We start from the raw sequence: 27,476 nt of genomic DNA on the forward strand, positions 1-27,476 counted from the left end.
TTTGGACGGAGCGTTTTGGATGGAGGTTTTCAGGAGGGAGGGATTGAGTGGAGGGACTGTTCAAGAGGTGGAGGGTTTTGGGAAGGACGAGTTGGGTAGGGAGGGTTTTCAGAGGGAGTGTTTTCAGAGGGAGTGTTTTCGCAGGGAGTGTTGAGCAAGGGAGGGTTTTGAAGTGGAGGATTTGGCGAGGGGCGTTTTGTGAGGGGTTTCAGAGGGAGGGTTTGAGTGGAGGGAGGATTTAGTGAGGGGGATTTGTGATGGAGGGTTTAGAGAGGAGGTGTTTTGGGGGTGGATTTTGGAAGCGGGGTTTGGGAGGGAGGGGTTTCAGAGGGAGGGTTTGAGTGGGAGGAGGGTTGGGGCAGAGGGAGGGAGGCATTCGGACTCCCTGGCACGACCCCCCCGTCCAGTCCCTGACCACCCTGGGGGTCTCCAATGGCCTAGGACACCCCCCCCCCCTCCACCCCCCCAGGTGCCGTTACGTCTGCTCCACATTTGTGTGGACCGGTATAAACGGAGGCCTGGTGAGCTCTCCCGGGCACGGCCGTTAAATCCCGGGAACCGGGAGATTCCAGCGTCTGGGAATTTAAATGAGCCCAAAGGATGTGGATCCCACAGAGTGAAACATGGGGAATATCGGGAGATTCCCAGGAGAAGTGAGGTCAACATCCTGGAATGTTTGGGGGAATCTTGGGTGTGAAATTCACTGGAACAAGTTGTTGAGGTTTTCAGGCTGAAAGAATAAGTTTAAAAAATACAAAGGGGTCGATCCAATGGCCACGCTGAGCACTAGAATCAGCTCGCCATGGCGCAGGGCGGCCGGTAAATGCCAGGAGAGCCGGGATCGACCCGGCTCCCACCGTCTCCCGACATACATACACTGTGGGCGGGATCAGTATTTGGATCAGATTCCCGAGGAGTCTGAGGCTTTGGGATTCAGGCCCTTCACCTCAGAGACCTCGGGCGAGCGCTATTCAGCACTGCACCCCACAATCGGGAACCAGACCCAACGGCTCTCGGGGGGAGGGTAGGGTCTCCCGTGGGGGTCTCCCGGGGGTCTGGAGACCCTCAGATGCATGCCCTTTGGGCAGGGTGGTGACCCGGCACTGGTGACGTCCAGGGCGCCCTGGCTGTGCCACCTGGGTACCTTGGCTGTGCCACCTGGGCACCCTGGCTGTGCCACCTGGGCACCCTGGCTCTGCCACCTGGGCACCCTGACTGTGCCACCTGGGCACCCTGGCTGTGCCACCTGGGCACCCTGGCCATGCCACCTGGGCACCCTGGCTGTGCCACCTGGGCACCCTGGCTGTGCCACCTGGGCACCCTGGCAGTGCCACCTAGGGCCCTGGCTGTGCCATTTGAAGTTGGCTTCCCGCTCTCTCGTTACACTGGGGAGTTCTGGCGAGCGGAGCTCCCTGATGTACAAAACGGGGCCTGTGTGCAGCCTTGGCCACGTGTTCCCCGCTGAGGCTCCATATACAGCGCGAGTCACGTTGTATATCCATGTGTGTCCCGGCACGGCGAGTACTCGGAAACATGCGGCTAAACCCGCTCCCAATGGAACATTCCCAATTAGTGAATTGAGCCAAAGTCTGATGTTTGATGGAGCTGGGAGTCGGGGGGTGAGGGTGGGGAGTTCCGGGTGCTGGTCTCGGGAAGGAGCAGACATTCCCGCTTTCATTTCAGGGATTTGATAGCAGAGCAGTGGGTGAAACGGAGGTTTTTAATGTTTCAATGGGTACGAGTCAGTGTGGAACATTTCCTAAACTTTATCTTTACAATCTTTACAGATTGCTGCCATTTACTGTCTGCCAACCCGTGTGTGAATCACACAGTCCTGGACCAGCCATGGAGAAGCACAAAGTGTGCCAATACTGACTGTTCTAGTTTGAAATGTGATGAAGACCTTGCCACTGGATGGTACAGATTCAACGGGTAAATCCAGGGGAAACTCAATTAAACTCAATTAAATCAGTCCAAAGATGTGCGGGTTAGGTGGATTGGCCATGCTAAATTGCCCGTAGTGTCCTAAAAGAAAAGTAAGGTTAAGGGGGGGGTTGTTGGGTTACGGGTATAGGGTGGATACGTGGGTTTGAGTAGGTTGATCATTGCTCGGCACAACATCGAGGGCCGAAGGGCCTGTTCTGTGCTGTGCTGTTCTATGTTCTATGTTCTCTCACGCTCCCAGGAATATCCCCGTCTCTCCCGCTCCCGGGAATATCCCCGTCTCTGCCGCTACTGGGAATATCCCCGTCTCTCCCTCTCCCGGGAATATCCCCGTCTTTGCCGCTCCCAGGAATATCCCCGTCTCTCCCGCTCCCAGGAATATCCCCGTCTCTCCCGCCCCCGGGAATATCCCCGTCTCGCCCGCCCCCGGGAATATCCCCGTCTCTCCCGCTCCCGGGAATATCCCTGTCTCTCCCGCTCCCGGGAATATCCCTGTCTCTCTCTCTCTCGCTCCCGGGAATATCCACATCTCTCTCTCCCGGGAATATCCCCTTCTCTGCCGCTTCCGGGAATATCCCTGTCTCTCCCGCTCCGGGGAATATCCCTGTCTCTCTCTCTCTCGCTCCCGGGAATATCCACATCTCTCTCTCTCGGGAATATCCCCGTCTCTACCGCACCCGGGAATATCCCCGTCTCTCCCGCCTCCGCCAATATCCCTGTCTCTCCAGCTCCCGGGAATATCCCCGTCTCTCCCGCTCCCGGGAATATCCCCGTCTCTCCCGCTCCCGGGAATATCCCCATCTCTGCCGCTCCCGGGATTATCCCCGTCTCTCCCGCCCCCAGGAATATCCCCGACCCTTCCGCTCCCCGGAATATCCCCATCTCTCCCGTTCCCGGGAATATCCTCGTCTCTCCCGCTCCCGGGAATATCCCCGTCTCAACCTACTCCCGGGAATATCCCCGTCTATCCCGCTCCCGGGAATATCCCCTTCTCTCCCGCTCCCATGAATATCCCCGTCTCTCCCGTCCCCGGAAACATCTCCGTCTCTGCCGCTCCCGGGAATATCGCTGTCTCTGCCGCTCCCTGGAATATCCCCGTCTCTGCCGCTCCCTAGGAATATCCCCGTCTCTCCCGCTCCCGGGAATATCCCCGTCTCTGCCGCTCCCTGGAATATCCCCGTTTCTGCCGCTCCCTAGGAATATCCCCGTCTCTCCCGCTCCCGGGAATATCTCCGTCTCTCCCTCTCCCGGGAATATCCCCGTCTCTGCTGCTCCCCAGGAATATCCCCGTCTCTTCCGCTCCTGGGAATATTCCCGTCTCTCCCGCACCCAGGAATATCCCTGTCTCTCGCGCCCCCAGGAACATCCCTGTCTCTCTCTCTCTTTCACTCTCTCTCTCACTCCCGGGAATATCTACTTCCCTCTCTCTCGGGAATATCCCCGTCTCTCCCGCCACCGGGACTATCCCCGTCTCTCCCGCCCCCGGGAATATCCCCGTCTCTCCCGCTCCCGGGAATATCCCCGTCTCTCCCGCCCCCGGGAATATCCCCGTCTCTCCCGCTCCTTGGAATATTCACGTCTCTCCCGCTCCTGGGAATATTCCCGTCTCTCCAACTCCTGGGAATATCCCTGTCTCTCTCTCTCTCTCTCTCTCCCGGGAATATCCTCGTCTCTCTCTCTCTCCCGCTTCCGGGAATATCTCCGTCTCTCTCTCTCTCCCGGGAATATCTCCGTCTCTCTCTCTCTCGCTCCCGGGAATATCCCCGTCACTCCTGCCACGGGAATAACCCCATCTCTCTCTCTCCCGCGAATATCTCCGTCTCTCTCTTTCTCTCTCCCGCGAATATCCCCGTCTCTCCTGCCCCGGGAATATCCCCGTCACTCTCTCTCCCGCGAATATCTCCGTCTCTCTCTCTCTCTCTCCCGCGAATATCCCTGTCTCTCCTGCCCCGGGAATATCCCTGTCTCTCTCGCTTCCACTCCCGGGAATATCCCCGTCACTCCTTCCCCGGGAATATCCCCATCTCTCTCTCTCTCTCCCGGGATTGTCCCCGTCTCTCTCTCTGTCTCTCTTCCGGGAATATCCCCGTCTCTCTCTCTCCCGGGAATATGCCCGTCTCTCCTGCCCCGGGAATATCCCCGTCTCTCCTGCCCCGGGAATATCCCCGTCTCACTCTCTCTTCTGCAACCGGGAATATCTCCGTCTCTCGCTCTCTCCCGGGAATATCCCCGTCTCTCTCTCTCTCCCCCGGGAATATCCCCGTCTCTCCTGCCCCGGGAATATCTCCGTCTCTCTCTCTCTCTTCTGCTCCCGGGAATATCTCCGTCCCTCTCTCTCTCCCGGGAATATCTCCCGTCTCTCTCTCTCCCGGGAATATCCCCGTCTCTCTCGCTCCCGGGAATATCTCCGTCTCTCTCTCTCTCTCTCTCCCGCTCCCGGGAATATCCCCGTCTCTCTCTCTCTCTCTCCCGGGAATATCTCTGTCTCTCTCTCTCTCTCCCGCACACGGGAATATCCCCGTCTCTCTCTCTCTCGCCCGGGAATATGCCCGTCTCTCTCTCTCTCCCGCTCCCGGGAATATCCCCGTCTCTCTCTCTCTCTCCCGGGAATATCTCCGTCTCTCTCTCTCCCGGGAATATCTCCGTCTCTCTCTCTCCAGGGAATATCCCCGTCTCTCTCTCTCTCGCTCTCTCCCGCTCCCGGGAATATCCCCGTCTCTCTCTCTCTCTCTCCCGGGAATATCCCCGTCTCTCTCTCTCTCTCTCTCTCTCTCCCTCCCGCTCCCGGGAATATCCCCGTCTCTCTCTCTCTCCCGCTCCCGGGAATATCTCCGTCTATCTCTCTCTCCAGCTCCTGGGAATATCTCCGTCTCTCTCTCTCCCGGGAATATCTCTGTCTCTCTCTGTCTCTCCCGCACACGGGAATATCCCCGTCTCTCTCTCTCTCTCTCTCCCGGGAATATCCCCGTCTCTCTCTCTCTCCCGCTCCCGGGAATATCCCCATCTCTCTCTCTCTCCCGGTAATATCCCCGTCTCTCTCTCTCTCTCTCCCGGGAATATCTCCGTCTCTCTCTCTCCCGGGAATATCCCCGTCTCTCTCTCTCTCTCTCTCCTGCTCCCGGGATTATCTCCGTCTCTCTCTCTCCATCTCCCGGGAATATCTCTGTCTCTCTCTCTCTCTCCCGGGAATATCTCCGTCTCTCTCTCCCGGGAATATCTCCGTCTCTCTCTCTCCCGGGAATATCCTCATCTCTCCCGCTCCCGGGAATATCCCCGTCGCTCCCGGGAATATATCCCTGTCTCTCTCTCTCTCCCGGGAATATCCTCGTCTCTCCCGCTCCTGGGAATATCCCCGTCGCTCCCGCTCCCGGGAATATATCCTTGTCTCTCTCTCCTGCTCCCGGGAACATCCCCATCTCTCCCGCTCCCGGGAATATCCCCGTCTCGCTCTCTCTCTCTCCCGGGAATATCCTCGTCTCTCCCGCTCCCGGGAATATCCCCGTCGCTCCCGCTCCCGGGAATATATCCTTGTCTCTCTCTCCTGCTCCCGGGAACATCCCCGTCTCTCCCGCTCCCGGGAATATCCCCGTCTCGCTCTCTCGCGCTCCCGGGAATATCTCCATCTCTCTCCCGCTCCCGGGAACATCCCCTTCTCTCTCTCTCTCTCTCCCGCTCCCGGGAATAGCCCCGTTCCTGCTGCTCCCGGGAATATCCCCGTCTCTCTCTCTCTCTCCCGTGTATATCCCCGTCTCTCTCCTGGGAATATCCCTGCCTCTAGGGGCAGCAGGGTAGCATGGTGGTTAGCATAAATGCTCCACAGCTCCAGGGTCCCAGGTTCGATTCCCGGCTGGGTCACTGTCTGTGTGGAGTCTGCACGTCCTCCCCCTGTGTGCGTGGGTTTCCTCCGGGTGCTCCGGTTTCCTCCCACAGTCCAAAGATGTGCGGGTTAGGTGGATTGGCCATGCTAAATTGCCCGTAGTGTCCTAATAGATGTAAGGTTAAGGGGGGGGGGGGTTGTTGGGTTACGGGTATAGGGTGGATATGTGGGTTTCAGTCGGGTGATCATGGCTCGGCACAACATTGAGGGCCGAAGGGCCTGTTCTGTGCTGTACTGTTCTATGTTCTATGTTCTCTCTCTCTCTCTCTCTCCCGCTCCCGGGAATATCCCCGTCTCTCTCTCTCTCCCGGGAATATCCTCGTCTCTCTCTCTCCCGCTATAGGAATATCCCCGTCTCTCCCGCTCCCGGGAATATCTCCATCTCTCTCTCTCTCTCTCCCGCTCCCGGTAATATCCCCGTCTCTCCCGCTCCCGGGAATATCTCCCTCTCTCTCTCTCTCTCTCCCGCTCCCGGGAATATCTCCATCTCTCTCTCTCTCTCCTGCTCCCGGGAATATCTCCATCTCTCTCTCTCTCTCTCTCCCGCTCCCGGGAATATCCCCGTCTCTCTCTCTCTCTCTCTCCCGCTCCCGGGAATATCCCCGTCTCTCTCTCTCTCTCTCTCCCGCTCCCGGAAATATCCCTGTCTCTCCCGCTCTCTCCCGCTCCCGGGAATCAGTAATATTCCCTCCCCCACTGGGTTGATCTCACTGCACATTTCACACACGTCCTCCTGAATACAATGTGAAATGGAAACACAACATGCTGCAAATACTCAGCAGCTCAGTCAGCTTCTGTGGAGAGAATCTGAGTTAATGTTTGGTGTTGTGATAACTCCTCTGTCCTGACGAAGGGACATCACAAACAGAAAGGTTAATTCTGTTTCTCTCCACACAGGCTGCCTGCCCATCTGAGTAATTCCAGCTTCATTTTATTTTGATTTCCCCATTCCAGCGACTGACTGTGTGATTGTTCTTTCAGTTCTGGTGGATCGACCATTCCTGATAAACTTGTTCCAAGGAATCTATGCTCCACACACGCCCCGGGCTGGTTAAACGGTAATTTCAGAATCTATTATCTCAGATTTCCATTGACTGTCCAACATATTCACACTGGATACACTTTTCACTCTTTCTATCCCTCATTTCAGGCACTCATCCCATTCCGGATGATGGGGAAGTGACGAGGAAAGTGTGTTTTCACTGGAGAGAAAATCCCTGTCTCTGGAGTGTGGAAATAAAGATCAAACAGTGCAGCAATTACTTTGTTTATTACTTGGTGAAGACTCCCTTCTGTAGCCTCGCTTACTGCACAGGTACATTGGGGTTTTTAAATGGAGTAAATGGGTAATTCTGGGATGTCCCAGGTCAGCAGCAGCGATGACAAAGTTACATCAGAGCCTCCCTGCTGTAAGGGACTGAAACCCAAAGTGTAATTTCCAGCGACGGCAACTGAATCAGACACTCGTATATCTCCTTTGTAACCCTTTCCCAATTCAGTAACCTTGCTGCAGTCGGAGGGGAAACACTCAAATCAATTCGGAAGGATGTGAGAAATGGACACTTGGATAATGATGATCTGATTGGACACAGTCGACATGGGTTAATGTGGGGAAAGATGTTGGACGAACATGTTGGGGGTGTTTTGAGGGTGTTACTGACAGAATTGATAAAGGGGAATGTAGAGTTCCTGTATTTTCAGAAGGCTTTTGATAAAGTTACCAACAGGAGGTTGGTCAACAAACTACAGCAATGGGATAGGAGGCAAGATACTGATATAGATTAAGGATTGGTTAACAGGCTGAAAACAGAGAGTGGGAATAAAGGGCCCATTCTCACATTGACAGCCTCTGACGAGTGGGGCCCACAAGGATCAGTACTCAGGGCCCCAGCTGTTGACAATATAGATCAATGTAACCTTTCCAAGATTGTGAAAGGCACAACGTGAGTGGGAATGTGAGTTGTGAGGAAGATGCAAAGTGGCTTCACGGGGATTTGGGCAGATTTAGTGAGTTGGCAAGAACATGGGAGATGGAATATACCGTAGAAAATGTGAGGCGACCATTTTGTGGGAGGAACAGGTGTGTGGGTTATTTTTTAAATAGTGCGAGATTAGAAAGTGTAGATGTACAAAGGGATCTGGGAGCCCTTGTCAATAAGGCACTGAGAGCTATCGTGCATTTACAGCGAGCAATTAGGAAGCTAAAGGAATGTTAGACATTATGGCCAGAGAATTCCGTGCAGGAGTCGCCAAGTCTTGCTTCAAATTTATCGAACTCTGGTTAGACCAGAGCAGTGTGCTCTGGAGCAGTGTGTGTAGTTTTGGTTCCCTTACCTAAGGAAGGATTTTATTCCCAAAGCTGGAGTTTTCCGAAGGTTCACCAGACTTGTTCCCGGGATGTCTGGCCTGTCTCTTATGAAGAGAGATTGTGGAAACTGGACAAGAATTTGTGACAGGTTTGAAGAATGAGAGAAGGAAAGCCTTAGATTACAAGACGATATTGAGGAGCTGGTCAAAGAAACCTGGAAAATAGGAGCAGGAGGAGGCCATTCGGCCCTTCGAGCCCGCTCCACCATTCATTATGGCCGTGGCTAATCACCCAACTCAATAGCCTAATCCCGCTTTCCCCCATATCCTTTGATCCACTTCGGCATGAGAGCGATATCTAACTGCTTCTTGAAAACATCCAATGTTTTGCCTCAACTACTTCCTGTGATAATGAATTCCACTCTCTGGGTGAAGATATTTCTCCTCATCTCTGTCCGAAATGGCCGATGCCGCCGGACTAGGATGTGCTGAGGGTTTTGGCCAAGGGTAGTATCATGACCAGTATGGGCTTGGAGGGCTGAAGGGCCTGTTCCTGTGCTGTGTTGTTCTTTGTATCCTCAGACTGTGACCCCTGGTTCACCCCCACCATCGGGAACATCCTTCCTGCATCTACCCTGTCCAGTCCTGTTAGAATTTAATCCTGAACTCCAGAGAATGCAATCCTAACCGACTCAATCTCTCCTCATACGTCCGTCCTGCCAGCCCAGGAGACAGTCTGGTTAGATGGGCAGAACAGAGGCAAATGGAATTTAACCCTGAAAAGTGTGAGGTGATGCCTATTGGGAGGAATAAGAAGGGGAGGGAACATACAATGAATGGTAAGACCTCAGGAAGTACAGAGGGATCTGGGTGTGCAGGTCCATATGTCCCTAAAAGCAGCAGGATGATATATAAGGTGGTTAACAAGGTCTATGGGATACTTGCCTTTATTAACCCAGGCACAGAATATAAGAGCAGGGAGGTTATGCTGGGGCTGTATAAAACACTGGTTAGGCCACAGCTAGAGTATTGTGTACAGTTCTGGTCAGCACACTATAGCAGTGAGTGCATTAGAGAGGGTGCAGAGGAACCTGACCAGGATGTTGCCTGGGCTGCAACGTTTCAGCTATCGAGAGAGACTGGATAGGCTGGGAATGTTTTCTCTGGAGCAGAGAAGGCTGAGGAGGGAGCTAAGTGATTTGGACAGAATTATGAGGGACATGGACAGGGTGGATAGGGAGGTACTTTTCCCCTCAGTTGAGGGGTAACCAGGGGGCATCGATCTAAGGTAAGGGGCAGGAGATTGTGAGGGGATTTGAGGGAAAACCTTTTCATCCAGGTGGGAATGTGACTGAGCTCACACTGCTGAGGGGGAGTGAGTGTTTAAAAATGATAAAATCACAGTGATGTGACTTTGGAATTCTCTATCCCAGGGCCTGTGGAAGCTGAGTCACTGAGGATATTTCAGGAACATGGAGATAGGGACTCGGATGAAGGGGCTGAATGTCTGCTCACTAACTTTGCTGATGACACAATGATAGGAAGGACAGTAAATTGTGAAGCGGACGTAAGGAGTGTATAAAGGGACATCGAAAGGGTAAATGTGGGGGCAAAAATCACCTGGATAATGGAGTATAACTTGGGAAAGTGTCCATTTTGACAGGAAGAATAATAAAGAAGGTGATTATGGAAATGGTAAGAGATTGCAGAGCTCTGAGGCACAGAGGGATCTGGGGGGCCCAGTGCATGGATCACAAAATAGGCCCCAACTCTGGGGGTCGGGTTTGGGGAATACCATGGGGGGGGGGGGGGGGGCTTACTGAGGGGTGGCGGAGTCTGTTGTGGGGTCAGGAGGATGTGGACTGTCCCGTGTGGGGACCAGTCTGGGTAGGAGTCACATTTAAATGATTGCGGAGGCTGTTTTACCTCCTCTCTCTCATATGCTGAATTCTAGCAATGGTTTGAAGAGGATTTTGGTGATTGTGGAGAAGAATATAAAATACTCAGCATGTCTGGCAGTGTCTGTGGTGAGGAACAGATGGTAGCCATGATGTGGAGATGCCGGCGTTGGACTGGGGTGAGCACAGTAAGAAGTCTTACAACACCAGGTTAAAGTCCAACAGGTTTGTTTCAAACACGAGCTTTCGGAGCACGGCTCCTTCTTCAGGTGAATGGAAAGGCTTGTTCCAGAAATGTTTATATAGACACAGTCAGAGATGCCCCGGAATGCGAGCACCTGCAGGCAATCAAATCATCAAAGATGCAGAGAGAGAGGTAACTCCAGGTTAAAGAGGTGTGAATTGTCCCAAGCCAGTTCAGTCGGTAGGCCTCTGCAAGTCCAGGCTTGTTGGTGGGGGCCGAATGTAATGCGACATGAATCCCAGATCCCGGTTGAGTCCGCATTCATGCGTGCGGAACTTAGCTATAAGTTTTTGCTCAGCAATTTTGCGTTGTCGCGTCTCCTGAAGGCCTCCTTGTAGAATGCTGACAGCCTCAGTCCTCAACACCGACAACTGCCAATCTCCAGACGCAATTCTGCAACTCATCCGTTTCATTCTAGACCACAACGTCTTCACCTTCGACAACAAATTCTTCATCCAGACGCACGGAACAGCCATGGGGACCAAATTTGCACCTCAATATGCCAACATCTTCATGCACAAGTTTGAACAGGACTTCCTCACCACACAGGACTTTCAACCGATGCTATACACCAGATACATCGATGACATTTTTTTCCTTTGGACCCACGGCGAGACATCACTGAAACGACTACACGATGACATCAATAAGTTCCATCCCACCATCAAACTCACCATGGACTATTCTCCAAATTCAGTTCCATTCTTGGACACACTCGTCTCCATCAAGGACGGTCACCTCAGCACCTCGCTTTACCGCAAGCCCACAGATAATCTCACGATGCTCCACTTCTCCAGCTTTCACCCGAAACACATTAAAGAAGCCATCCCCTATGGACAAGCCCTCCGTATACACAGGATCTGCTCAGACAAGGAGGAGCGCAACAGACACCTACAGATGCTGAAAGATGCCCTCGTACGAACGGGATATGGCGCTCGACTCATTGATCGACAGTTCCACCGCGCCACAGCAAAAAACCGCACCGACCTCCTCAGAAGACAAACACGGGACACCACTGACAGAGTACCCTTCGTCGTCCAGTACTTTCCTGGGGCGGAGATACTACGACATCTTCTTCGCAGCCTCCAACACATCATCAGCGAGGATGGACATCTTGCCAAGGTCATCCCCACACCCCCACTACTGGCCTTCAAACAACCGCGCAACCTCAAACAAACCATTGTTTGCAGCAAATTACCCAGCCTTCAGAACAGCAACCACAACACCACAAAACCCTGCCAGGGTAATCTCTGCAAGACATGCCAGATCATCGACATGGACACCACCATTACACGTGGAAACACCACCCACCAGGTACGCGGCGCATACTCGTGCGACTCGACCAATGTAGTCTACCTCATACGCTGCAGGAAAGGATGTCCCGAAGCGTGGTACATTGGCGAGACCATGCAGACACTGCGACAACGAATAAACGGGCACCGTGCGACTATCAACAGGCAGGACTGTTCCCTTCCAGTTGGGGAACACTTCAGCAGTCAAGGACATTCAGCCTCTGATCTCCGGGTCAGCATTCTACAAGGAGGCCTTCAGGAGACGCGACAACGCAAAATTGCTGAGCAAAAACTTATAGCTAAGTTCCGCACGCATGAATGCGGACTCAACCGGGATCTGGGATTCATGTCGCATTACATTCGGCCCCCACCAACAAGCCTGGACTTGCAGAGGCCTACCGACTGAACTGGCTTGGGACAATTCACACCTCTTTAACCTGGAGTTACCTCTCTCTCTGCATCTTTGATGATTTGATTGCCTGCAGGTGCTCGCATTCCGGGGCATCTCTGACTGTGTCTATATAAACATTTCTGGAACAAGCCTTTCCATTCACCTGAAGAAGGAGCCGTGCTCCGAAAGCTCGTGTTTGAAACAAACCTGTTGGACTTTAACCTGGTGTTGTAAGACTTCTTACTGTGAGGAACAGAGTTAACCTTGTCGGCTTCTGGCCCTCGGATGACAACAGTTTCTCAATCTGCAAGGCTCTCTGTTCCTCGCTCCACAGATGGTCCCAGATGTACTGAGTCTTTCCAGAAGCTTCTGCAATGTCTTCAGATTCCCGGCACTTTTTTTATTTTGCTTTGATGTTGCGATTTTGTCCTCACTCATTCTCCCGTCTTTGTGTCTCTTATTTCCAGGTGAAGCTGTCGTTCCAACTCCGCCAACCAAGCCAGAGACCACTCCGCCAACCAAGCCAGAGACCACTCCGCCAACCAAGCCAGAGACCACTCTGCCACCCACACCAGAGACCACTCTGCCACCCACCAGAGACCACTCTGCCACCCACACCAGAGACCACTCTGCCACCCACGCCAGAGACCACTCTGCCACCCACGCCAGAGACCACTCTGCCACCCAAGCCAGAGACCACTCCGCCACCCAAGCTAGAGACCACTCTGCCACCCAAGCCAGAGACCACTCCGCCACAAGTTGCATCATCAATGATTGTCCCAAATCCGACATCACCATCGTCAGGTATCAGCATCCGGAGGGGTTTTAAACTCAAACTTCACCCGGAAAACTCCCGGAGCAATCATCAAATCTCCAACTGAGAGAGTGGCTTTTATTATTCTGCAGGGAGTGAGTGAGGGAATGGGATGGAGTGAGTGAGTGAGGGGAGTGGGATGGAGTGAGTGAGGGGAGTGGGATGGAGTGAGTGAATGAAGTGGGATGGAGTGAGTGAGGGGAGTGGGATGGAGTGAGTGAGTGAGGGAATGGGATGGAGTGAGGGAGTGAGGGGAGTGGGATGGAGTGAGTGAGGGGAGTGGGATGGAGTGAGTGAGGGGAGTGGGATGGAGTGAGTGAGGGGAGTGGGATGGAGTGAGTGAGTGAGGGGAGTGGGATGGAGTGAGTGAGGGGAGTGGGATGGAGTGAGTGAGGGGAGTGGGATGGAGTGAGTGAGGGGAGTGGGATGGAGTGAGTGAGGGGAGTGGGATGGAGTGAGTGAGTGAGGGGAGTGGGATGGAGTGAGTGAGTGAGGGGAGTGGGATGGAGTGAGTGAGTGAGGGGAGTGGGATGCAGTGAGTGAGTGAGGGGAGTGGGATGGAGTGAGTGAGTGAGGGGAGTGGGATGCAGTGAGTGAGGGGAGTGGGATGGAGTTAGTGAGGGGAGTGGGATGGTGTGAGTGAGGGAATGGGATTGAGTGAGTAAGGGGAGTGGGATGGAGTGGGTGAGGGCAGTGGGATGGAGTGAGTGAGTGAGGGGAGTGGGATGGAGTATCACTCCCTCCCACACATTCTCTCTGTCATGCTGTATTTCTCTCTCTCACACACATTCTCTCTATCTTGCTGTATTTCTCTATCTCTCACACACATTCTCTCTATCTTGCTGTATTTCTCTATCTCTCACACACATTCTCTCTATCTTGCAGTATCACTCCCTCCCACACATTCTCTCTATCTTGCTGTACATCTCTCTCTCACGTTCTCTCTGTCTTGCTGTATTTCTCTCTCTCACACACATTCTCTCTAGCTTGCTGTATTTCTCCCTCACACTCATTCCATCTTGCTGTAATTCTCTCTCTCACACTCATTCTCTCTATCTTTCTGTATTTCTTGCTCTCTCACATTCTCTCTATCTTGCTGTATTTCTCTATCTCACATTCTCTCTACCTTGCTGTATTTCTCTCTGTCACACACATTCTCTCTATCTTGCTGTATTTCTCTCTCTCTCACGTTCTCTCTATCTTGCTGTATTTCTGTCTCTCACACACACATTCTCTCTATCTTGCTGTATTTCTCTCTGTCACACACTGTGGCGCTAAGAATTATACTCAAAGCCGAGAGACTAGTACAATAGAGGCTTTATTGCTGTACGATGTTGTCCCTCCATCCGCAACTGTAGACTGAGGGTCTGAGCAGCTCTCATACATATTTATACACAAGCTCCCTGTGGGCGGAGCTAGCCGGCAGGGGCTGACCGGAGGAACCTGTATTCCAGGTACAGGCATACATCCCCCTACTGCAGTACACATAACTACAGTGGTTATCTCACCACATTCACCCCCTGTAAAAAATGAGTCCGGCGGGGGTGACATGTAACTCTAATACAAAGGATGCTATTTACAAGAGGGTCCAACAAGGAAAATCAAGAGTCCATCCGGTTAGCAGGTTACAGGTTGAGCCGAATCGGTGGTCGGACGTTCCGCTGTGATCGGCGTAGCTGTGGTGGTGACGTCGGCACAGGCGGTGATGGCCCCGATGGTGCAGGTGCTGGCGGTGTTGGTGCTGGCTGCTGGCGGGATGACTCCGAGAGCAAGCCGAAATCTTCCATGTCCTCCAGGGTGGGCAGGGGGATGAGGGATGGACCTGATGGGGACGAATAGGGGGGCGCTGGGGTTGGCGCAGGAAGGGGTGTGGGCATGGGATCGGCACCTGAGGGAGCCAGGTGCCGGAGCGAGACTGTGTCCTGGCGGCCGTCGGGGAACTCCACGTAGGCATACTGAGGGTTGGCGTGGAGAAGGCGTACTTTGTCCACCAGGGGTTCCGCCTTGTGGTGCCGTACATGCCTACGGAGAAGGACTGGGCCCGGAGTCGTGAGCCAAGTCGGGAGTGACACTCTGGATGTGGACTTCCTAGGGAAGGCAAAAACACATTCATGGGGTGTACTGTTAGTTGCGGTGCACAGTAGCGACCGAATGGAATGGAGCGCGTCAGGGAGGACCTGCTGCCAGCGAGCGGCTGGGAGGTTCCTGGACCGTAGGGCCAGCTGGACGGCCCTCCATACCGTCCCGTTCTCCCTCTCTACCTGCCCGTTTCCCCGGGGTTGTAGCTGGTCGTCCTGCTGGAGGCGATACCCCTGCTGAGCAGGAACTGACGCAGCTCATCGCTCATGAATGAGGATCCCCTGTCACTGTGGATATAGTCGGGGAAACCGAACAGGGCGAAAATGGAATCCAGGGCCTTGATGACGGTGGCAGACGTCATATCTGGGCATGGGATGGCAAAGGGGAACCTAGAAAATTCATCGACCACACTAAGGATGTAGGTGTTGCGGTCGGTAGAGGGAAGGGGCCCTTTGAAGTCCACGCTGAGGCGTTCAAAGGGGCGGGATGCTTTCACCAGGCGCGCGCGATCTGGCCGGTAGAAGTGCGGCTTGCACTCCGCACAGATCTGGCAGTCTCTGGTGACTGTCCGTACTTCCTCGACGGAGTAGGGCAGATTGCGGGCTTTGATCAGATGGTACAAGCGGGTGACCCCCGGATGGCAAAGGCTGTCGTGCAAGGCACGGAGCTGGTTCACTTGTGCACTGGCACATGTACCTCGGGGGAGGGCGTCTGGGGGCTCGTTGAGCTTGCCGGGGCGATACAAGATTTCGTAGTTAAAGGTGGAGAACTCGATTCTCCACCGCAAGATTTTGTCATTCTTGATCTTGCCCCGCTGCGTGTTGTTGAACATGAAGGCTACCGACCGTTGGTCAGTGAGGAGAGTGAATCTCCTGCCGGCCAGGTAATGCCTCCAGTGCCGCACCGCTTCAACGATTGCCTGGGCTTCCTTTTCGACAGAGGAATGCCGAATTTCGGAGGCGTGGAGGGTGCGTGAAAAGAATGCCACAGGTACAGGCATACATCCCCCTACTGCAGTACACATAACTACAGTGGTTATCTCACCACACACACATTCTCTCTATCTTGCTGTATTTCTCTCTGTCACACACATTCTCTCTATCTTGCTGTATTTCTCTCTGTCACACACATTCTCTCTATCTTGCTGTATTTCTCTCTCACACACTCATTCTCTCTATCTTACTTTATTTCTCTCTCTCTCAAATTCTCACTATCATGCTGTATTTCTCTCTCTCACATTCTCTCTACCTTTCGGTATCTCTCTCTCTCACACATTCTATCTTGCTGTATTTCTCTCTCACACACATTCTCTCTATCTTGCTGTATTTCTCTCTCTCTCACACACATTCTCTCTATCTTGCTGTATTTCTCTGTCTCTCTCACACATTCTCTCTATCTTGCTGTATTTCTCTGTCTCTCACACACATTCTCTCTATCTTGCTGTATTTCTCTCTCTCTCACACACATTCTCTCTATCTTGCTGTATTTCTCTGTCTCTCTCACACATTCTCTCTATCTTGCTGTATTTCTGTCTCTCACACACATTCTCTCTATCTTGCTGTATCTCTATCTCTCTCTCACACACATTCTCTCTATCTTGCTGTGTCACTCTCTTTCACACACATTCTCTCTATCTTGCTGTATTTCTCTCTCTCACACACATTCTCTCTATCTTGCTGTATTTCTCTCTCACACACATTCTCTCTACCTTTCGGTGTCTCTCTCTCTCACACATTCTCTCTATCTTGCTGTATTTCTCTCTCACACACATTCTCTCTATCTTGCTGTATTTCTCTCTCTCTCACACACACATTCTCTCTATCTTGCTGTATTTCTCTGTCTCTCTCACACATTCTCTCTATCTTGCTCTATTTCTCTGTCTCTCACACACATTCTCTCTATCTTGCTGTATCTCTCTCACACACAATCTCTCTATCTTGCTGTGTCACTCTCTTTCACACACATTCTCTCTATCTTGTTGTGTTTCTCTCTCTCTCACACACATTCTCTCTATCTTGCTGTATTTCTCTCTCCTGTGACAGGGAGAAGGGAGAGAGAAACAGCAATTGAAGGAGGAACAAAAAGTGAGAGACGAGGTACTGATTTGGGATTGACGAGATTATCGGGAATAGGCAGGAAAGTGGTGTTAGATCCACAATGACCAGCCTGATTAAGCAGAGCCGTACTGATGGACTCAATGATATCGCTCAAATTCCTGATGTTGTTATTAATTTGGACGGGAGTCAGGAGGATGTGAGACAGAGAGTAGATAGTAGACACAATATCGAGATAAAGAGAGAGTAAACAGGATATGGAATGGGGGAGAGGAAAGAGGCAATGGTAACATTGAGGGGGCAACATGAAATATAGGGAAGAATAGGGCAGCACTGTAGCACAAGTGATTAGCACTGTGGCTTCACAGCTCCAGGGTCCCAGGTTCGATTCCCGGCTTGGGTCACTGTCTGTGCGGAGTCTGCACGTCCTCCCCGTGTCTGCGTGGGTTCCCTCCGGGTGCTCCAGTTTCCTCCCACAGTCCAAAGATGTGCAGGTTAGAACAAAGAAGAACAAAGAAAATTACAGCACAGGAACAGGCCCTTCGGCCCTCCCAGCCTGCGCCGATCCAGATCCTTTATCTAAACCTGTCTCCTATTTTCCAATGTCTAATTCCCTCTGTTGCCGCCCGTTCATATATCTATCCAGATGCATCTTAATTTACGCTATCGTGCCCGCCTCTACCACCTCCGCTGGCAAAGCGTTCCAGGCACCCACCACCCTCTGTGTAAAAAACTTTCCACGCACATCTCCCTTAAACTTTCCCCCTCTCACCTTGAAATCGTGACCCCTTGTAATTGACACCCACACTCTTGGAAAAAACTTGTTGCTATCCACCCTGTCCATACCTCTCATAATTTTGCAGACCTCAATCAGGTCCCCCCTCAACCTCCGTCATTCCAACGAAAACAATCCTAATCTACTCAACCTTTCTTCATAGCTAGCACCCTCCATACCAGGCAAAATCCTGGTGAATCTCCTCTGCACCCTCTCTAAAGCATCCACATCCTTCTGGTAATGTGGCGACCAGAACTGCACGCAGTATTCCAAATGTGGCCTAACCAAAGTCCTATACAACTGTAACATGACCTGCCGACTCTTGTACTCAATACTCCTTCTGATGAAGGCAAGAATGCTGTATGCCTTCTTGACCCCTCTATCAACCTGCGTTGCCACCTTCAGGGTACAATGGACCTGAACTACCAGATCTCTCTGTACATCAATTTTCCCCAAGACCCTTCCATTGACCATATAGTCCACTCTTGAATTAGATCTTCCAAAATGCATCACCTCGCATTTGCCTGGATTGAACTCCATCTGCCATTTCTCTGCCCAACTCTCCAATCTATCTATTTTTGCTGCATTCTCTGACAGTCCTCCTCGCTATCTGCAACTCCACCAATCTTAGTATCATCTGCAAACTTGCTAATCAGACCACCTTCCTCCAGATCATTTCTGTATATCTCAAACAACAGTGGTCCGAGCACGGATCCCTGTGGAACACCACTAGTCACCCTTCTCCATTTTGAGACACTCCCTTCCACCACTACTCTCTGTCTCCTGTTGCCCAGCCAGTTCTTTATCCATCTAGCTAGTACACTCTGAACCCCTTACGACTTCACTTTTTCCATCAACCTGCCATGGGAAACTTTATCAAACGCCTTACTGGATTAGGTGGACTGGCCATACTAAATTACCCTTCGTGTCCAAAGACGAAAAAAAGTTAGGAGGGGCGATTTAGTTAGGGGTGTTGGGTGGAAGTGAGGACTTAAATGGGTCGGTGCAGACTCGATGGGCCGAATGGCCTCCTTCTGCACTGTATGGTCTATGAATGGCCAGGCCCCAATTCCTCCTGGGAGCTGTGCTCAGTGAGTTTAACCTTCTAAAGCTGTGATTGTTGTCTTTAGGAATGGGTGGCAAACAGTTTCAACTGGTGATCACATTGCTGGGAGACTGTGATCCTGAATCGATGCAGAAAGTCATGCTGGAGGTAAGAAACTGTTTCCAGATTCAATATTGACACCAACACCTGCCTCTCACTGTCTGGATTCAGAGATCAGGAGCCTCCACGTCACATACAGCAGCTCCACTCCCCCTCTGGTCACCCTCCTATCACCCAGACAACCCTCCTGTCCCATGGAACAGGTTCGATGGGCTGAATGGCCTCCTCCTGTTCCTGTGTTGGTGTCTGAGCCTCGACAGTGTAACTGAAGCAGGGGCTTTGTCACAGTCCCGTCCCATTGGGCTGATCTCACACAACAAGGGGCAGAATGAGGTGTGAAACAGTCTCACATTGCACAGCTGACCCCGAGATCACCTCTCTCTGTCTCTGTATCTTTCCCTCGTTCCCTCTCTCTGTCTCTGTATCTTTTCCTCTCTCTCTCTCTGTCTCTGTATCTTTCCCTCTCTCTCTCTGTCTCTGTATCTTTCCCTCTATCCCTCTCTGTCTCTGTATCTTTCCCTCTCTCTCTCTCCCTCTGTCTCTGTATCTTTCTCTCTCTCTCTCTCTCTGTCTCTGTGTCTTTCCCTCTCTCTCTCTCCGTCTGTCTCTGTATCTTTCCCTCTCACCCTCTCTCTCTGTCTCTGTATCTTTCCCTCTCTCTCTCTCTGTCTCTGTATCTTTCCCTCCCTCCCTCTCTCTGTCTGTATCTTTCCCTCTCTCTCTGTCTCTGTATAATTCCCTCTCTCTCTCGCTGTCCCTGTATCTTTTCCTCTCTCTCTCTCTGTCTCTGTATCTTTCCCTCTCTCTCTCTCTGTCTCTGTATCTTTCCCTCTCTCTCTCTGTCTCTGTATCGTTCCCCCTCTCTCTCTCTCTCTCTGTATCTTTCCCTCTCTGTCTGTATCTTTCCCGCTCACTCTCTCCCCTGTATCTTTCCATTTCTCTCTTTCTCTTTGTCTCTGTCCCTCTCCCTCTCTTTCTCTTTCTCTGTATCTTTCCCTCTCTCTCTCTCTCTCTCTGTCTCTGTATCTCTCCCTCTCTCTCTCTCTCTCTCTGTATCTTTCCCTCTCTCTCTCTGTCTCTGTATCTTTCCCTCTCTCTCTCTCTGTCTCTGTATCTTTCCCTCTCTATCTTTCCCTCTCTCTCTCTCTCTCTGTCCCTGTATCTTTCCCTCGCTCTCTCTCTCTCCCCATGTATCTTTCCCTCTCTCTCTCTGTCTCTGTATCTTTCCCTCTCCAATCTCTCTGTCTCTGTATCTTTCCCTCTCTATCTCTCTCTCTGTCTCTGTATCTTTCCCTCTCTCTCTCTCTGTCTCTGTATCTTTCCCTCTCTCTCTCTCTCTGTCTCTGTATATTTCCCTCTCTCCCCCTCTCTCTGTCCCTGTATCTTTCCCTCTCTCTCTCTGTCTCTGTATCTTTCCCTCGCTCTCTCTCTCTCTGTCTCTGTATATTTCCCTCTACCTCTCTCTCTCTGTCTCTGTATCTTTCCCTCTCTCTCTCTCTGTGATGATTGGAATACCTTGCCCCTTTAAGAGGCTTGTGATGATCGGAATACATTGGCCCCTTTAAGAGGCTTGGAACCCTGGGGGACTCCGCCTCTGGCTACGCCCCCTGGGAAACAGTACTTAAGATGAGACTCCATTTTGCGAGCACACTTCTCATGGAGGCTGCCATTGGTCACTGCTTATTAAAGACCTAACTTTTGTGTCGTACTTGAGAGTGCCTCACTCTCTCTATCTCTGTATCTTTCCCGCTCCCTCTCTCTCTCTCTCTCTGTCCCTGTTTCATTCCCTCTCTCTCTGTCCCTGTATCTTTTCCTCTCTCTCTCTGTCTCTGCATCCTTCCCTCTCTGTCTCTGTATCTTTCCCGCTCCCTCTCTCTCTCTCTTTCCCTGTATCATTCCCTTTCTCTCTCTCTCTGTATCTTTCCCTCTCTCTCTGTCTCTGTATCTTTCCCTCTCTCTCTCTGTACCTTTCCCTCGCTCTCTCTCTCTCTCTGTTTCTGCATCTTTCCCTCTCTCTCTCTCTCTCTGTCTCTGTCTCTGTATCTTTCCTCTCACTCTGTCTCTGTATCTTTCCCTCGCTCTCTCTCTGTCTCTGTATCTTTCCCTCGCTCTCTCTCTGTCTCTGTATCTTTCCCTCGCTCTCTGTCTCTGTATCTTTCCCTCAAGGGTAGCATGGTGGCCTAGTGGTTAGCACAACTGCCTCACGGCGCTGAGGTCCCAGGTTCAATCCCGGCTCTGGGTCACTGTCCGTGTGGAGTTTGCACATTCTCCCCGTGTCTGCGTGGGTTTCGCTCCCACAACCAAAATTGTGCAAAGTAGGTGGATTGGCCACGCTAAATTGCCCCTTAATTGGAAAAAATAATTGGGTAATCTAAATAAAGAAGAAAAAAAATCTTTGCCTCTCTCTCTGTATCTTTCCCTCGCTCTCTCTCTGTCTCTTTCCCCTCTGTAACTTTCCCGCTCCCTCTCTCCCTCTCCCCTGTATCTTTCCATTTATCTCTTCTCTGTATCTTTCCCTCTCTGTCTCTGTCCCTCTCTCTCCATGTATCTTTCCCTCTCTATCTCTCCCCCTGTATCTTTCCCTCTCTCTCTGTATCTTTCCCTCCCTCTCTCTCTCCCCCTGTATCTCTCCCTCACTCTATCCCTGTATCTTTCCCTTGCTCTCTATCCCTCTGTCGCTGCCTCAATCTGTCTGTCCTCTGTCTCCCCCTCAATCTCTCACACTCTCCCTCCTGCCGTCTCGCTCCCTCTAACCTTCAATGTTTCTCTCTCTCTCTTACACTTTGTCTCCGTCTGCCCTCTATATAGAACAGTACAGCACAGAACAGGCCCTTCGGCCCTCGATGTTGTGCCGAGCAATGATCACCCTACTTAAACCCACATACCCGTAACCCAACAATCCCCCTATTAACCTTACACTACAGGCAATTTAGCATGGCCAATCCACCTAACCTGCACATCTTTGGACTGTGGGAGGAAACCGGAGCACCCGGAGGAAACCCACGCACACACGGGGAGGACGTGCAGACTCCACACAGACAGTGACCCAGCCGGGAATCGAACCTGGGACCCTGGAGCTGTGAAGCATTGATGCTAACCACCATGCTACCGTGAGGCCTTTCTGTTACTTTCTGTTCTGTATCAGAGTAACACCATTGGCTGGTGTAATAGAAACTCAGAAATCCATGTTGCAGAAGGAGGCCATTCAGCCCATCGAGTCTGCGCCGACCCTCTGAAAGAGCACCTTGCCGAGCCCCACACCCCGCCTGACCCCCATAACCCCACAACACCCCCTAACCGGCAAACCTGTGGGAGGAAACCGGAGCACCCGGAGGAAACCCACGCAGACACGGGGAGAAAGTGTAAACTCCGCCCAGTCACCTGAGGTGGGAATTGAACCCGGGACCCTGGCGCTGTGAGGCAGCAGTGCTAACCACTCAGCCACCGAGCTGCCCACGTGTTAGTGTCACATGTTCCGCAATGACATAATCGGAGCGTTTCACGGGCTTTTGTGGAGTTCACCATTGTGCCCTGTCGGAGCTGCATTTTGTAAATAAACCCCTTCCTCAATGTGATACCAACTCGACGTGTGTCACCTCTGAGACCTTCTCTTTGGGGCTACAAGAAAGAATAAAACACCTTTTCTCTCTCTCTAGCCTCTGCCCCACTCTCTCTCTCTCTGCCTCCTGTCTGCCCCACTCTCTCTCTCTCTGCCTCCTGTCTGCCCCACTCTCTCTCTCTTACTATCCCACTCTCTCTCTCCCCCTTACTATTCCAGTCTCTCTCTCTCCCTCTTTCTATCCCAGTCTCTCTCTCTATCCCAGTATCTCTCTCTTTCTATCCCTCTCTCTCTCTATCCCAGTCCTCTCTCTTTCTATCCCAGTCTCTCTCTCTATCCCAGTCTCTCTGTACCAGTCTCTCTCTCTCTCTCTTACTATCCCAGTCTCTCTCTCTCTTACTATCCCAGTCACTCTCTCTCTCTTTCTATCCCAATCTCTCTCTCTCTCTCTTTCTATGCCAGTCTCTCTCTCTCTCTCTCTTTCTATCCCAATCTCTCTCTCTTTCTATCCCAGTCTCTATCTCTCTTTCTATCCCATAGAACAGTACAGCACAGAACAGGCCCTTCGGCCCTCGATGTTGTGCCGAGCAATGATCACCCTACTCAAACCCACGTATCCACCCTATACCCGTAACCCAACAACTCCCCCCCCTTAACCTTACTATTAGGACACTACAGGCAATTTAGCATGGCCAATCCACCTAACCCGCACATCTTTGGACTGTGGGAGGAAACCGGAGCACCCGGAGGAAACCCACGCACACACAGGGAGGACGTGCAGACTCCGCACAGACAGTGACCCAGCCGGGAATCGAACCTGGGACCCTGGAGCTGTGAAGCATTTATGCTAACCACCATGCTACCGTGCTGCCCACTAGAGAGAGTCTCTCTCTCTCTCTCTTTCTATCCCATCTCTCTCTCTCTTTCTATCCCAGTCTCTATCTCTCTTTCTATCCGTCTCTCTCTCTCTCTCTCTTTCTATCCCAGTCTCTCTTTCTCTCTCTCTTTCTATCCCAGTCTCTCTTTCTCTCTCTCTTTCTATCCCAGTCTCTCTCTCTCTCTCTCTATCCCAGTATCTCTCTCTCTTTCTATCCCAGTCTCTCTCTCTTTCTATCCCAGTCTCTCTCTCTTTCTATCCTGTCTCTCTCTCTCTCTCGTTCTATCCTAGTCTCTCTCTCCCTCTCTCTGCCTCATCCTGTCTCCCCCTTTCTCTGTTAGTTTCACACCCTCTTCCACACTGTCTCTCTCTAAGTTCATTTCTCCCTCTTATCTCTCCATTACACATATTGGCAGCAATTTCCCCCCGTTCCTTACATCCTGTCCCGTTCCAGCCAGTGATTGGCAGTGAAGGTGACTTTGTCCCCAAACTCTACCCCACATTCCCCCCCCCCCCCCCCTCACAGCAATATTAACCATGTCTCCTGTCTGTGATGTAGGTGCAGCTGTTGTTCGGGAAACGACTCCCGGACCTGAAGCTTCAGTTGAGTCTCGGAAAATATTAGCCCTGGGCTGTGGCTTCTCCAGAAGATTGACGGTGATGGATTGTACCAGTGAGCACCTGGTGACCTGTACAGCTTCGCTCAGTAATAGCTCTGCCTTACAGCGTTAAGCAGCGAGCAAAGGATTAATCGCTCGCTGTGTGTTAATGTTACATTGGGATTGATTCTTCTTCATATTAGGGAATGTGGGAGCTTTTAGTTTTGGCTTTGTGGAATAGGGAAGTATAACCTCCATTTGGAAGTCCTGACCACTGGGCTGTTGGACAGAGACTGACCCCAAATGACCCTTTTTAACCTTCTGCTGAATGAGAGGATTTGATAAAGATCTGTGTCCAGTTGCTGAATTCCGAGATTTGTCAGCACCGAGAATGGGTGTCCTGACAACAGTTAATCCCAACACAATCTCTGGGTAGATATCATCCTTTCCCTCAGGGTTCCTCGAGAATGGTGTTGTTGGCACAGAATAAAATCCAGGATTCTTGTTTTCTTCACAGAAACATCTTTCTGTTGAGCAAAGTGAAATATTTGGTAACTGATCCCAGGAGCCCAATGAAACAAGGGAAGGAATCAGCTTTTCTGATATGTGGTGGGTCCAATCAGATCCTCCTTATCTGGAGGAGCGATATTCCTGACGGAGCAGAGAGCAATGTGTTCCCACCATCACTCATGTCATCAATAGACCCGGTGAAAATGTCCTGTTGGTCACATCTCTGCAGCGTGAAGCTGGGAAACTGCTGGTGTGAGCAAGACATGATCAGGACTAATATCAGGGAAAACTCCTGCAGACACTGAACTCTCAGCCAGTCAGGCAGCGGCTGTGGAGAAAAACCCAGACCATGTTTCAGCTCAATGCTTTAGCTCCTGACCCTGAAACAGTAACTGTGATTCTCTCCACAGTTACTGCCTGACCGGCTCAGCATTTACAGCTCGTTGGTTTTTCTCTTGTTTCTGTGACACAATCAGGTCTGTGAGCTTCCCATTAATGGACTTTTACAGACACAACCTGGAGTCAAAAAGGTCTCGAATGAAGCAGTCGACTGTCCTGAGGATTTGGATTGTGGACAGTTTGTTTCACTGAATATTCAGCTGGGAAGTTTAACATGTCCGAGTCTCTCACCATCACATGTGGGCCGATCGGTTAAGCGGGTGTTTCAATGTTATTGCATAAAGTGTGTGCTCAATAAATCTATAAATGCTCAACCACAATGTGTGAAAGGTGTTTCTTTTGGAGAAATGTACAGATGATCTGATTGGGAGTGAAAACCATCCTGGTCCAGATTGAAACTCATTCTGACGCTGAGACTGATGTTTGGCTTGTTTCTCTGAGTGGGATCTTTCTGTTCCTCTGTCCTCCACCTGCTTCATCTTCCTCTCTTCCACAGCCCACTGTGAACTTAGTGCCCCCAAGCCACCCCCTCGGTGCCCTCTGGCCCCAGCCAACCCATCAGCTGGATGGGCGCACTCCAGCACAGCCAGTGCCACCTTGTTGGCTGGGATGGTGTGTGTGGGGAGTGTAATGTGTACAGGCAGCTGCAGCGTGTCAGCCTCCCGAGGGTCAATCACGGACCCGGCGGCTCCTGCACCGTTTCCCATTGGAATCGATTGTGTTCCACCTGGCGCCGGTTCAAACCCTCCACGGTCGCTGAATCGGTCCGGGTTCAGCAACAGTTTTGATGTTGTGAATGTTCCGAATCCTGACCCGGCGTCAGCTCTTAGACTGAGAAACGGGAAATCCAGCCCATAGAATTCCTACGATGCAGAAGGAGGCCATTCAGCCCATTGAGTCTGCAGAATCACAGAATAATACAGCACAGGAGGCCATTCGGCCCATCGAGTCTGCAGAATCACAGAGTAATACAGCACAGAAGGAGGCCATTCAGCCCATCGAGTCTGCACCGACATGAGAAACACCTGAGCTGCCGACCCAATCCCATTTGCCAGCAATTGGCCCATTGCCTTGAATGTTAAGACGTGTTAACTGCTTATCCAGGTACATTTTAAAGGATGTGAGGCAACCCGCCTCTACACCCCCACCCCCCCCCCCCCCCCTCCTCCCCTTCCCAGGCAGTGCATTCCAGACCCTCACCACCCCCCTCTGGGTAAAAATGGTTTATCCTCAAATTCCCCTAAACCTCCCGCCCCTCACCTTGAACTTGTGTCTCCTCATAACTGACCGTCCAACGAAAGGGAATAGCTGCTCCCTATCCACCCTGTCCAACATCCTTTGATGTTGGGATTTTGTCCTCACTCATTCTCCCGTCTTTATGTCCCTTATTTCCAGGTGAAGCTGTCGTTCCAACTCTGCCACCCAAACCAGAGACCACCTTGCCACCCAAACCAGAGACCACCTTGCCACCCACACCAGAGACCACTCTGCTACCCACACCAGAGACCACTCTGCCACCCAAACCAGAGACCACTCTGCTACCCAAACCAGAGACCACTCTGCCACCCAAACCAGAGACCACTCTGCCACCCACACCAGAGACCACTCTGCCACCCACACCAGAGACCACTCTGCCACCTAAACCAGAGACCACTCTGCCACCCACACCAGAGACCACTCTGCCACACACACCAGAGACCACTCCGCCACCCACACCAGAGACCACTCTGCCACCCACACCAGAGACCACTCTGCCACCCACACCAGAGACCACTCCGCCACCCACACCAGAGACCACTCTGCCACCCATACCAGAGACCACTCTGCCACCCACACCAGAGACCACTCTGCCACCCACACCAGAGACCACTCTGCCACCCACACCATAGACCACTCTGCCATCCACACCAGAGACCACTCTGCCACCCAAACCAGAGACCACTCTGCCACCCACACCAGAGACCACTCTGCCATCCACACCAGAGACCACTCTGCCACCCACACCAGAGACCACTCTGCCACCCACACCAGAGACCACTCTGCCATCCACACCAGAGACCACTCTGCCACCCAAACCAGAGACCACTCTGCCACCCAAACCAGAGACCACTCTGCCACCTACACCATAGACCACTCTGCCACCCACAAAAGGATTGGCTGACTGGCAGAAGGCAGAGAGTGGGGATAAAGGGGTCTTTTTCAGGATGGCAGTCGGTGACTGATGGTGTTCCGCAGGGGTCAGTATTGGGACAGCTATTCACAACATACATTAACGATCTGGAAGGAGGAACTGAGGATATTGGTCATGGAATAGAATCCCGACAGTGCAGAAGGAGGCCATTCTGCCCATCCAGTCCTTACCGACCCCCTACACAGGCCCAATCCCCCACCCTATCTCCACTATCCCACGTCGGGATATTTTAGCATGGCCAAGCCATGGGATTATGAGAAGAAATCTACGCAGACACGGTAAGAACATGCAAACTTCACACAGTCACCCGAGGTTGGAATCAAACGATGGGTCACTGGCATTGTGAGGTAACAGTGCTAACCACTGTGCTTCCCCACTGTGCCACCATGGGGCAAAGTTTGTAGATGATTCAAAGATATACAGAAACATAGATAGAAAATAGAAGCAGGAGGCCATTCAGCCCTTCGAGCCTGCCCTGCCATTCATGATGATCATCAAGTT

General features: G+C 51.9%; 1 protein-coding gene across 3 annotated transcripts in view; it reads left to right on the forward strand.

Annotated features, from left to right (window-relative positions):
- The window catches only part of LOC119957095 (pancreatic secretory granule membrane major glycoprotein GP2-like), a 63,764-nt gene extending 38,660 nt beyond the window's left edge, over positions 1-25,104 (forward strand). Inside the window, exons 3-9 of one of the 3 annotated variants that reach the window (XM_038784786.1) lie at positions 1,788-1,932; positions 6,803-6,879; positions 6,972-7,136; positions 12,421-12,437; positions 12,486-12,757; positions 18,806-18,888; positions 23,836-25,104. In XM_038784786.1, the coding sequence (XP_038640714.1) occupies positions 1,788-1,932; positions 6,803-6,879; positions 6,972-7,136; positions 12,421-12,437; positions 12,486-12,757; positions 18,806-18,857 (728 nt within the window). In that variant the 3' untranslated portion in view covers positions 18,858-18,888; positions 23,836-25,104. Of the gene's footprint in view, positions 1-1,787; positions 1,933-6,802; positions 6,880-6,971; positions 7,137-12,420; positions 12,758-18,805; positions 18,889-23,835 lie in introns of all 3 variants that reach the window. The other 2 variants (XM_038784785.1, XM_038784787.1) reach the window with 2 other exon arrangements.
- Positions 25,105-27,476: the final 2,372 nt, after the last annotated feature.

Source organism: Scyliorhinus canicula, chromosome 25 (genome assembly GCF_902713615.1).
Source record: "Scyliorhinus canicula chromosome 25, sScyCan1.1, whole genome shotgun sequence".
NCBI lineage: Eukaryota > Metazoa > Chordata > Chondrichthyes > Carcharhiniformes > Scyliorhinidae > Scyliorhinus > Scyliorhinus canicula.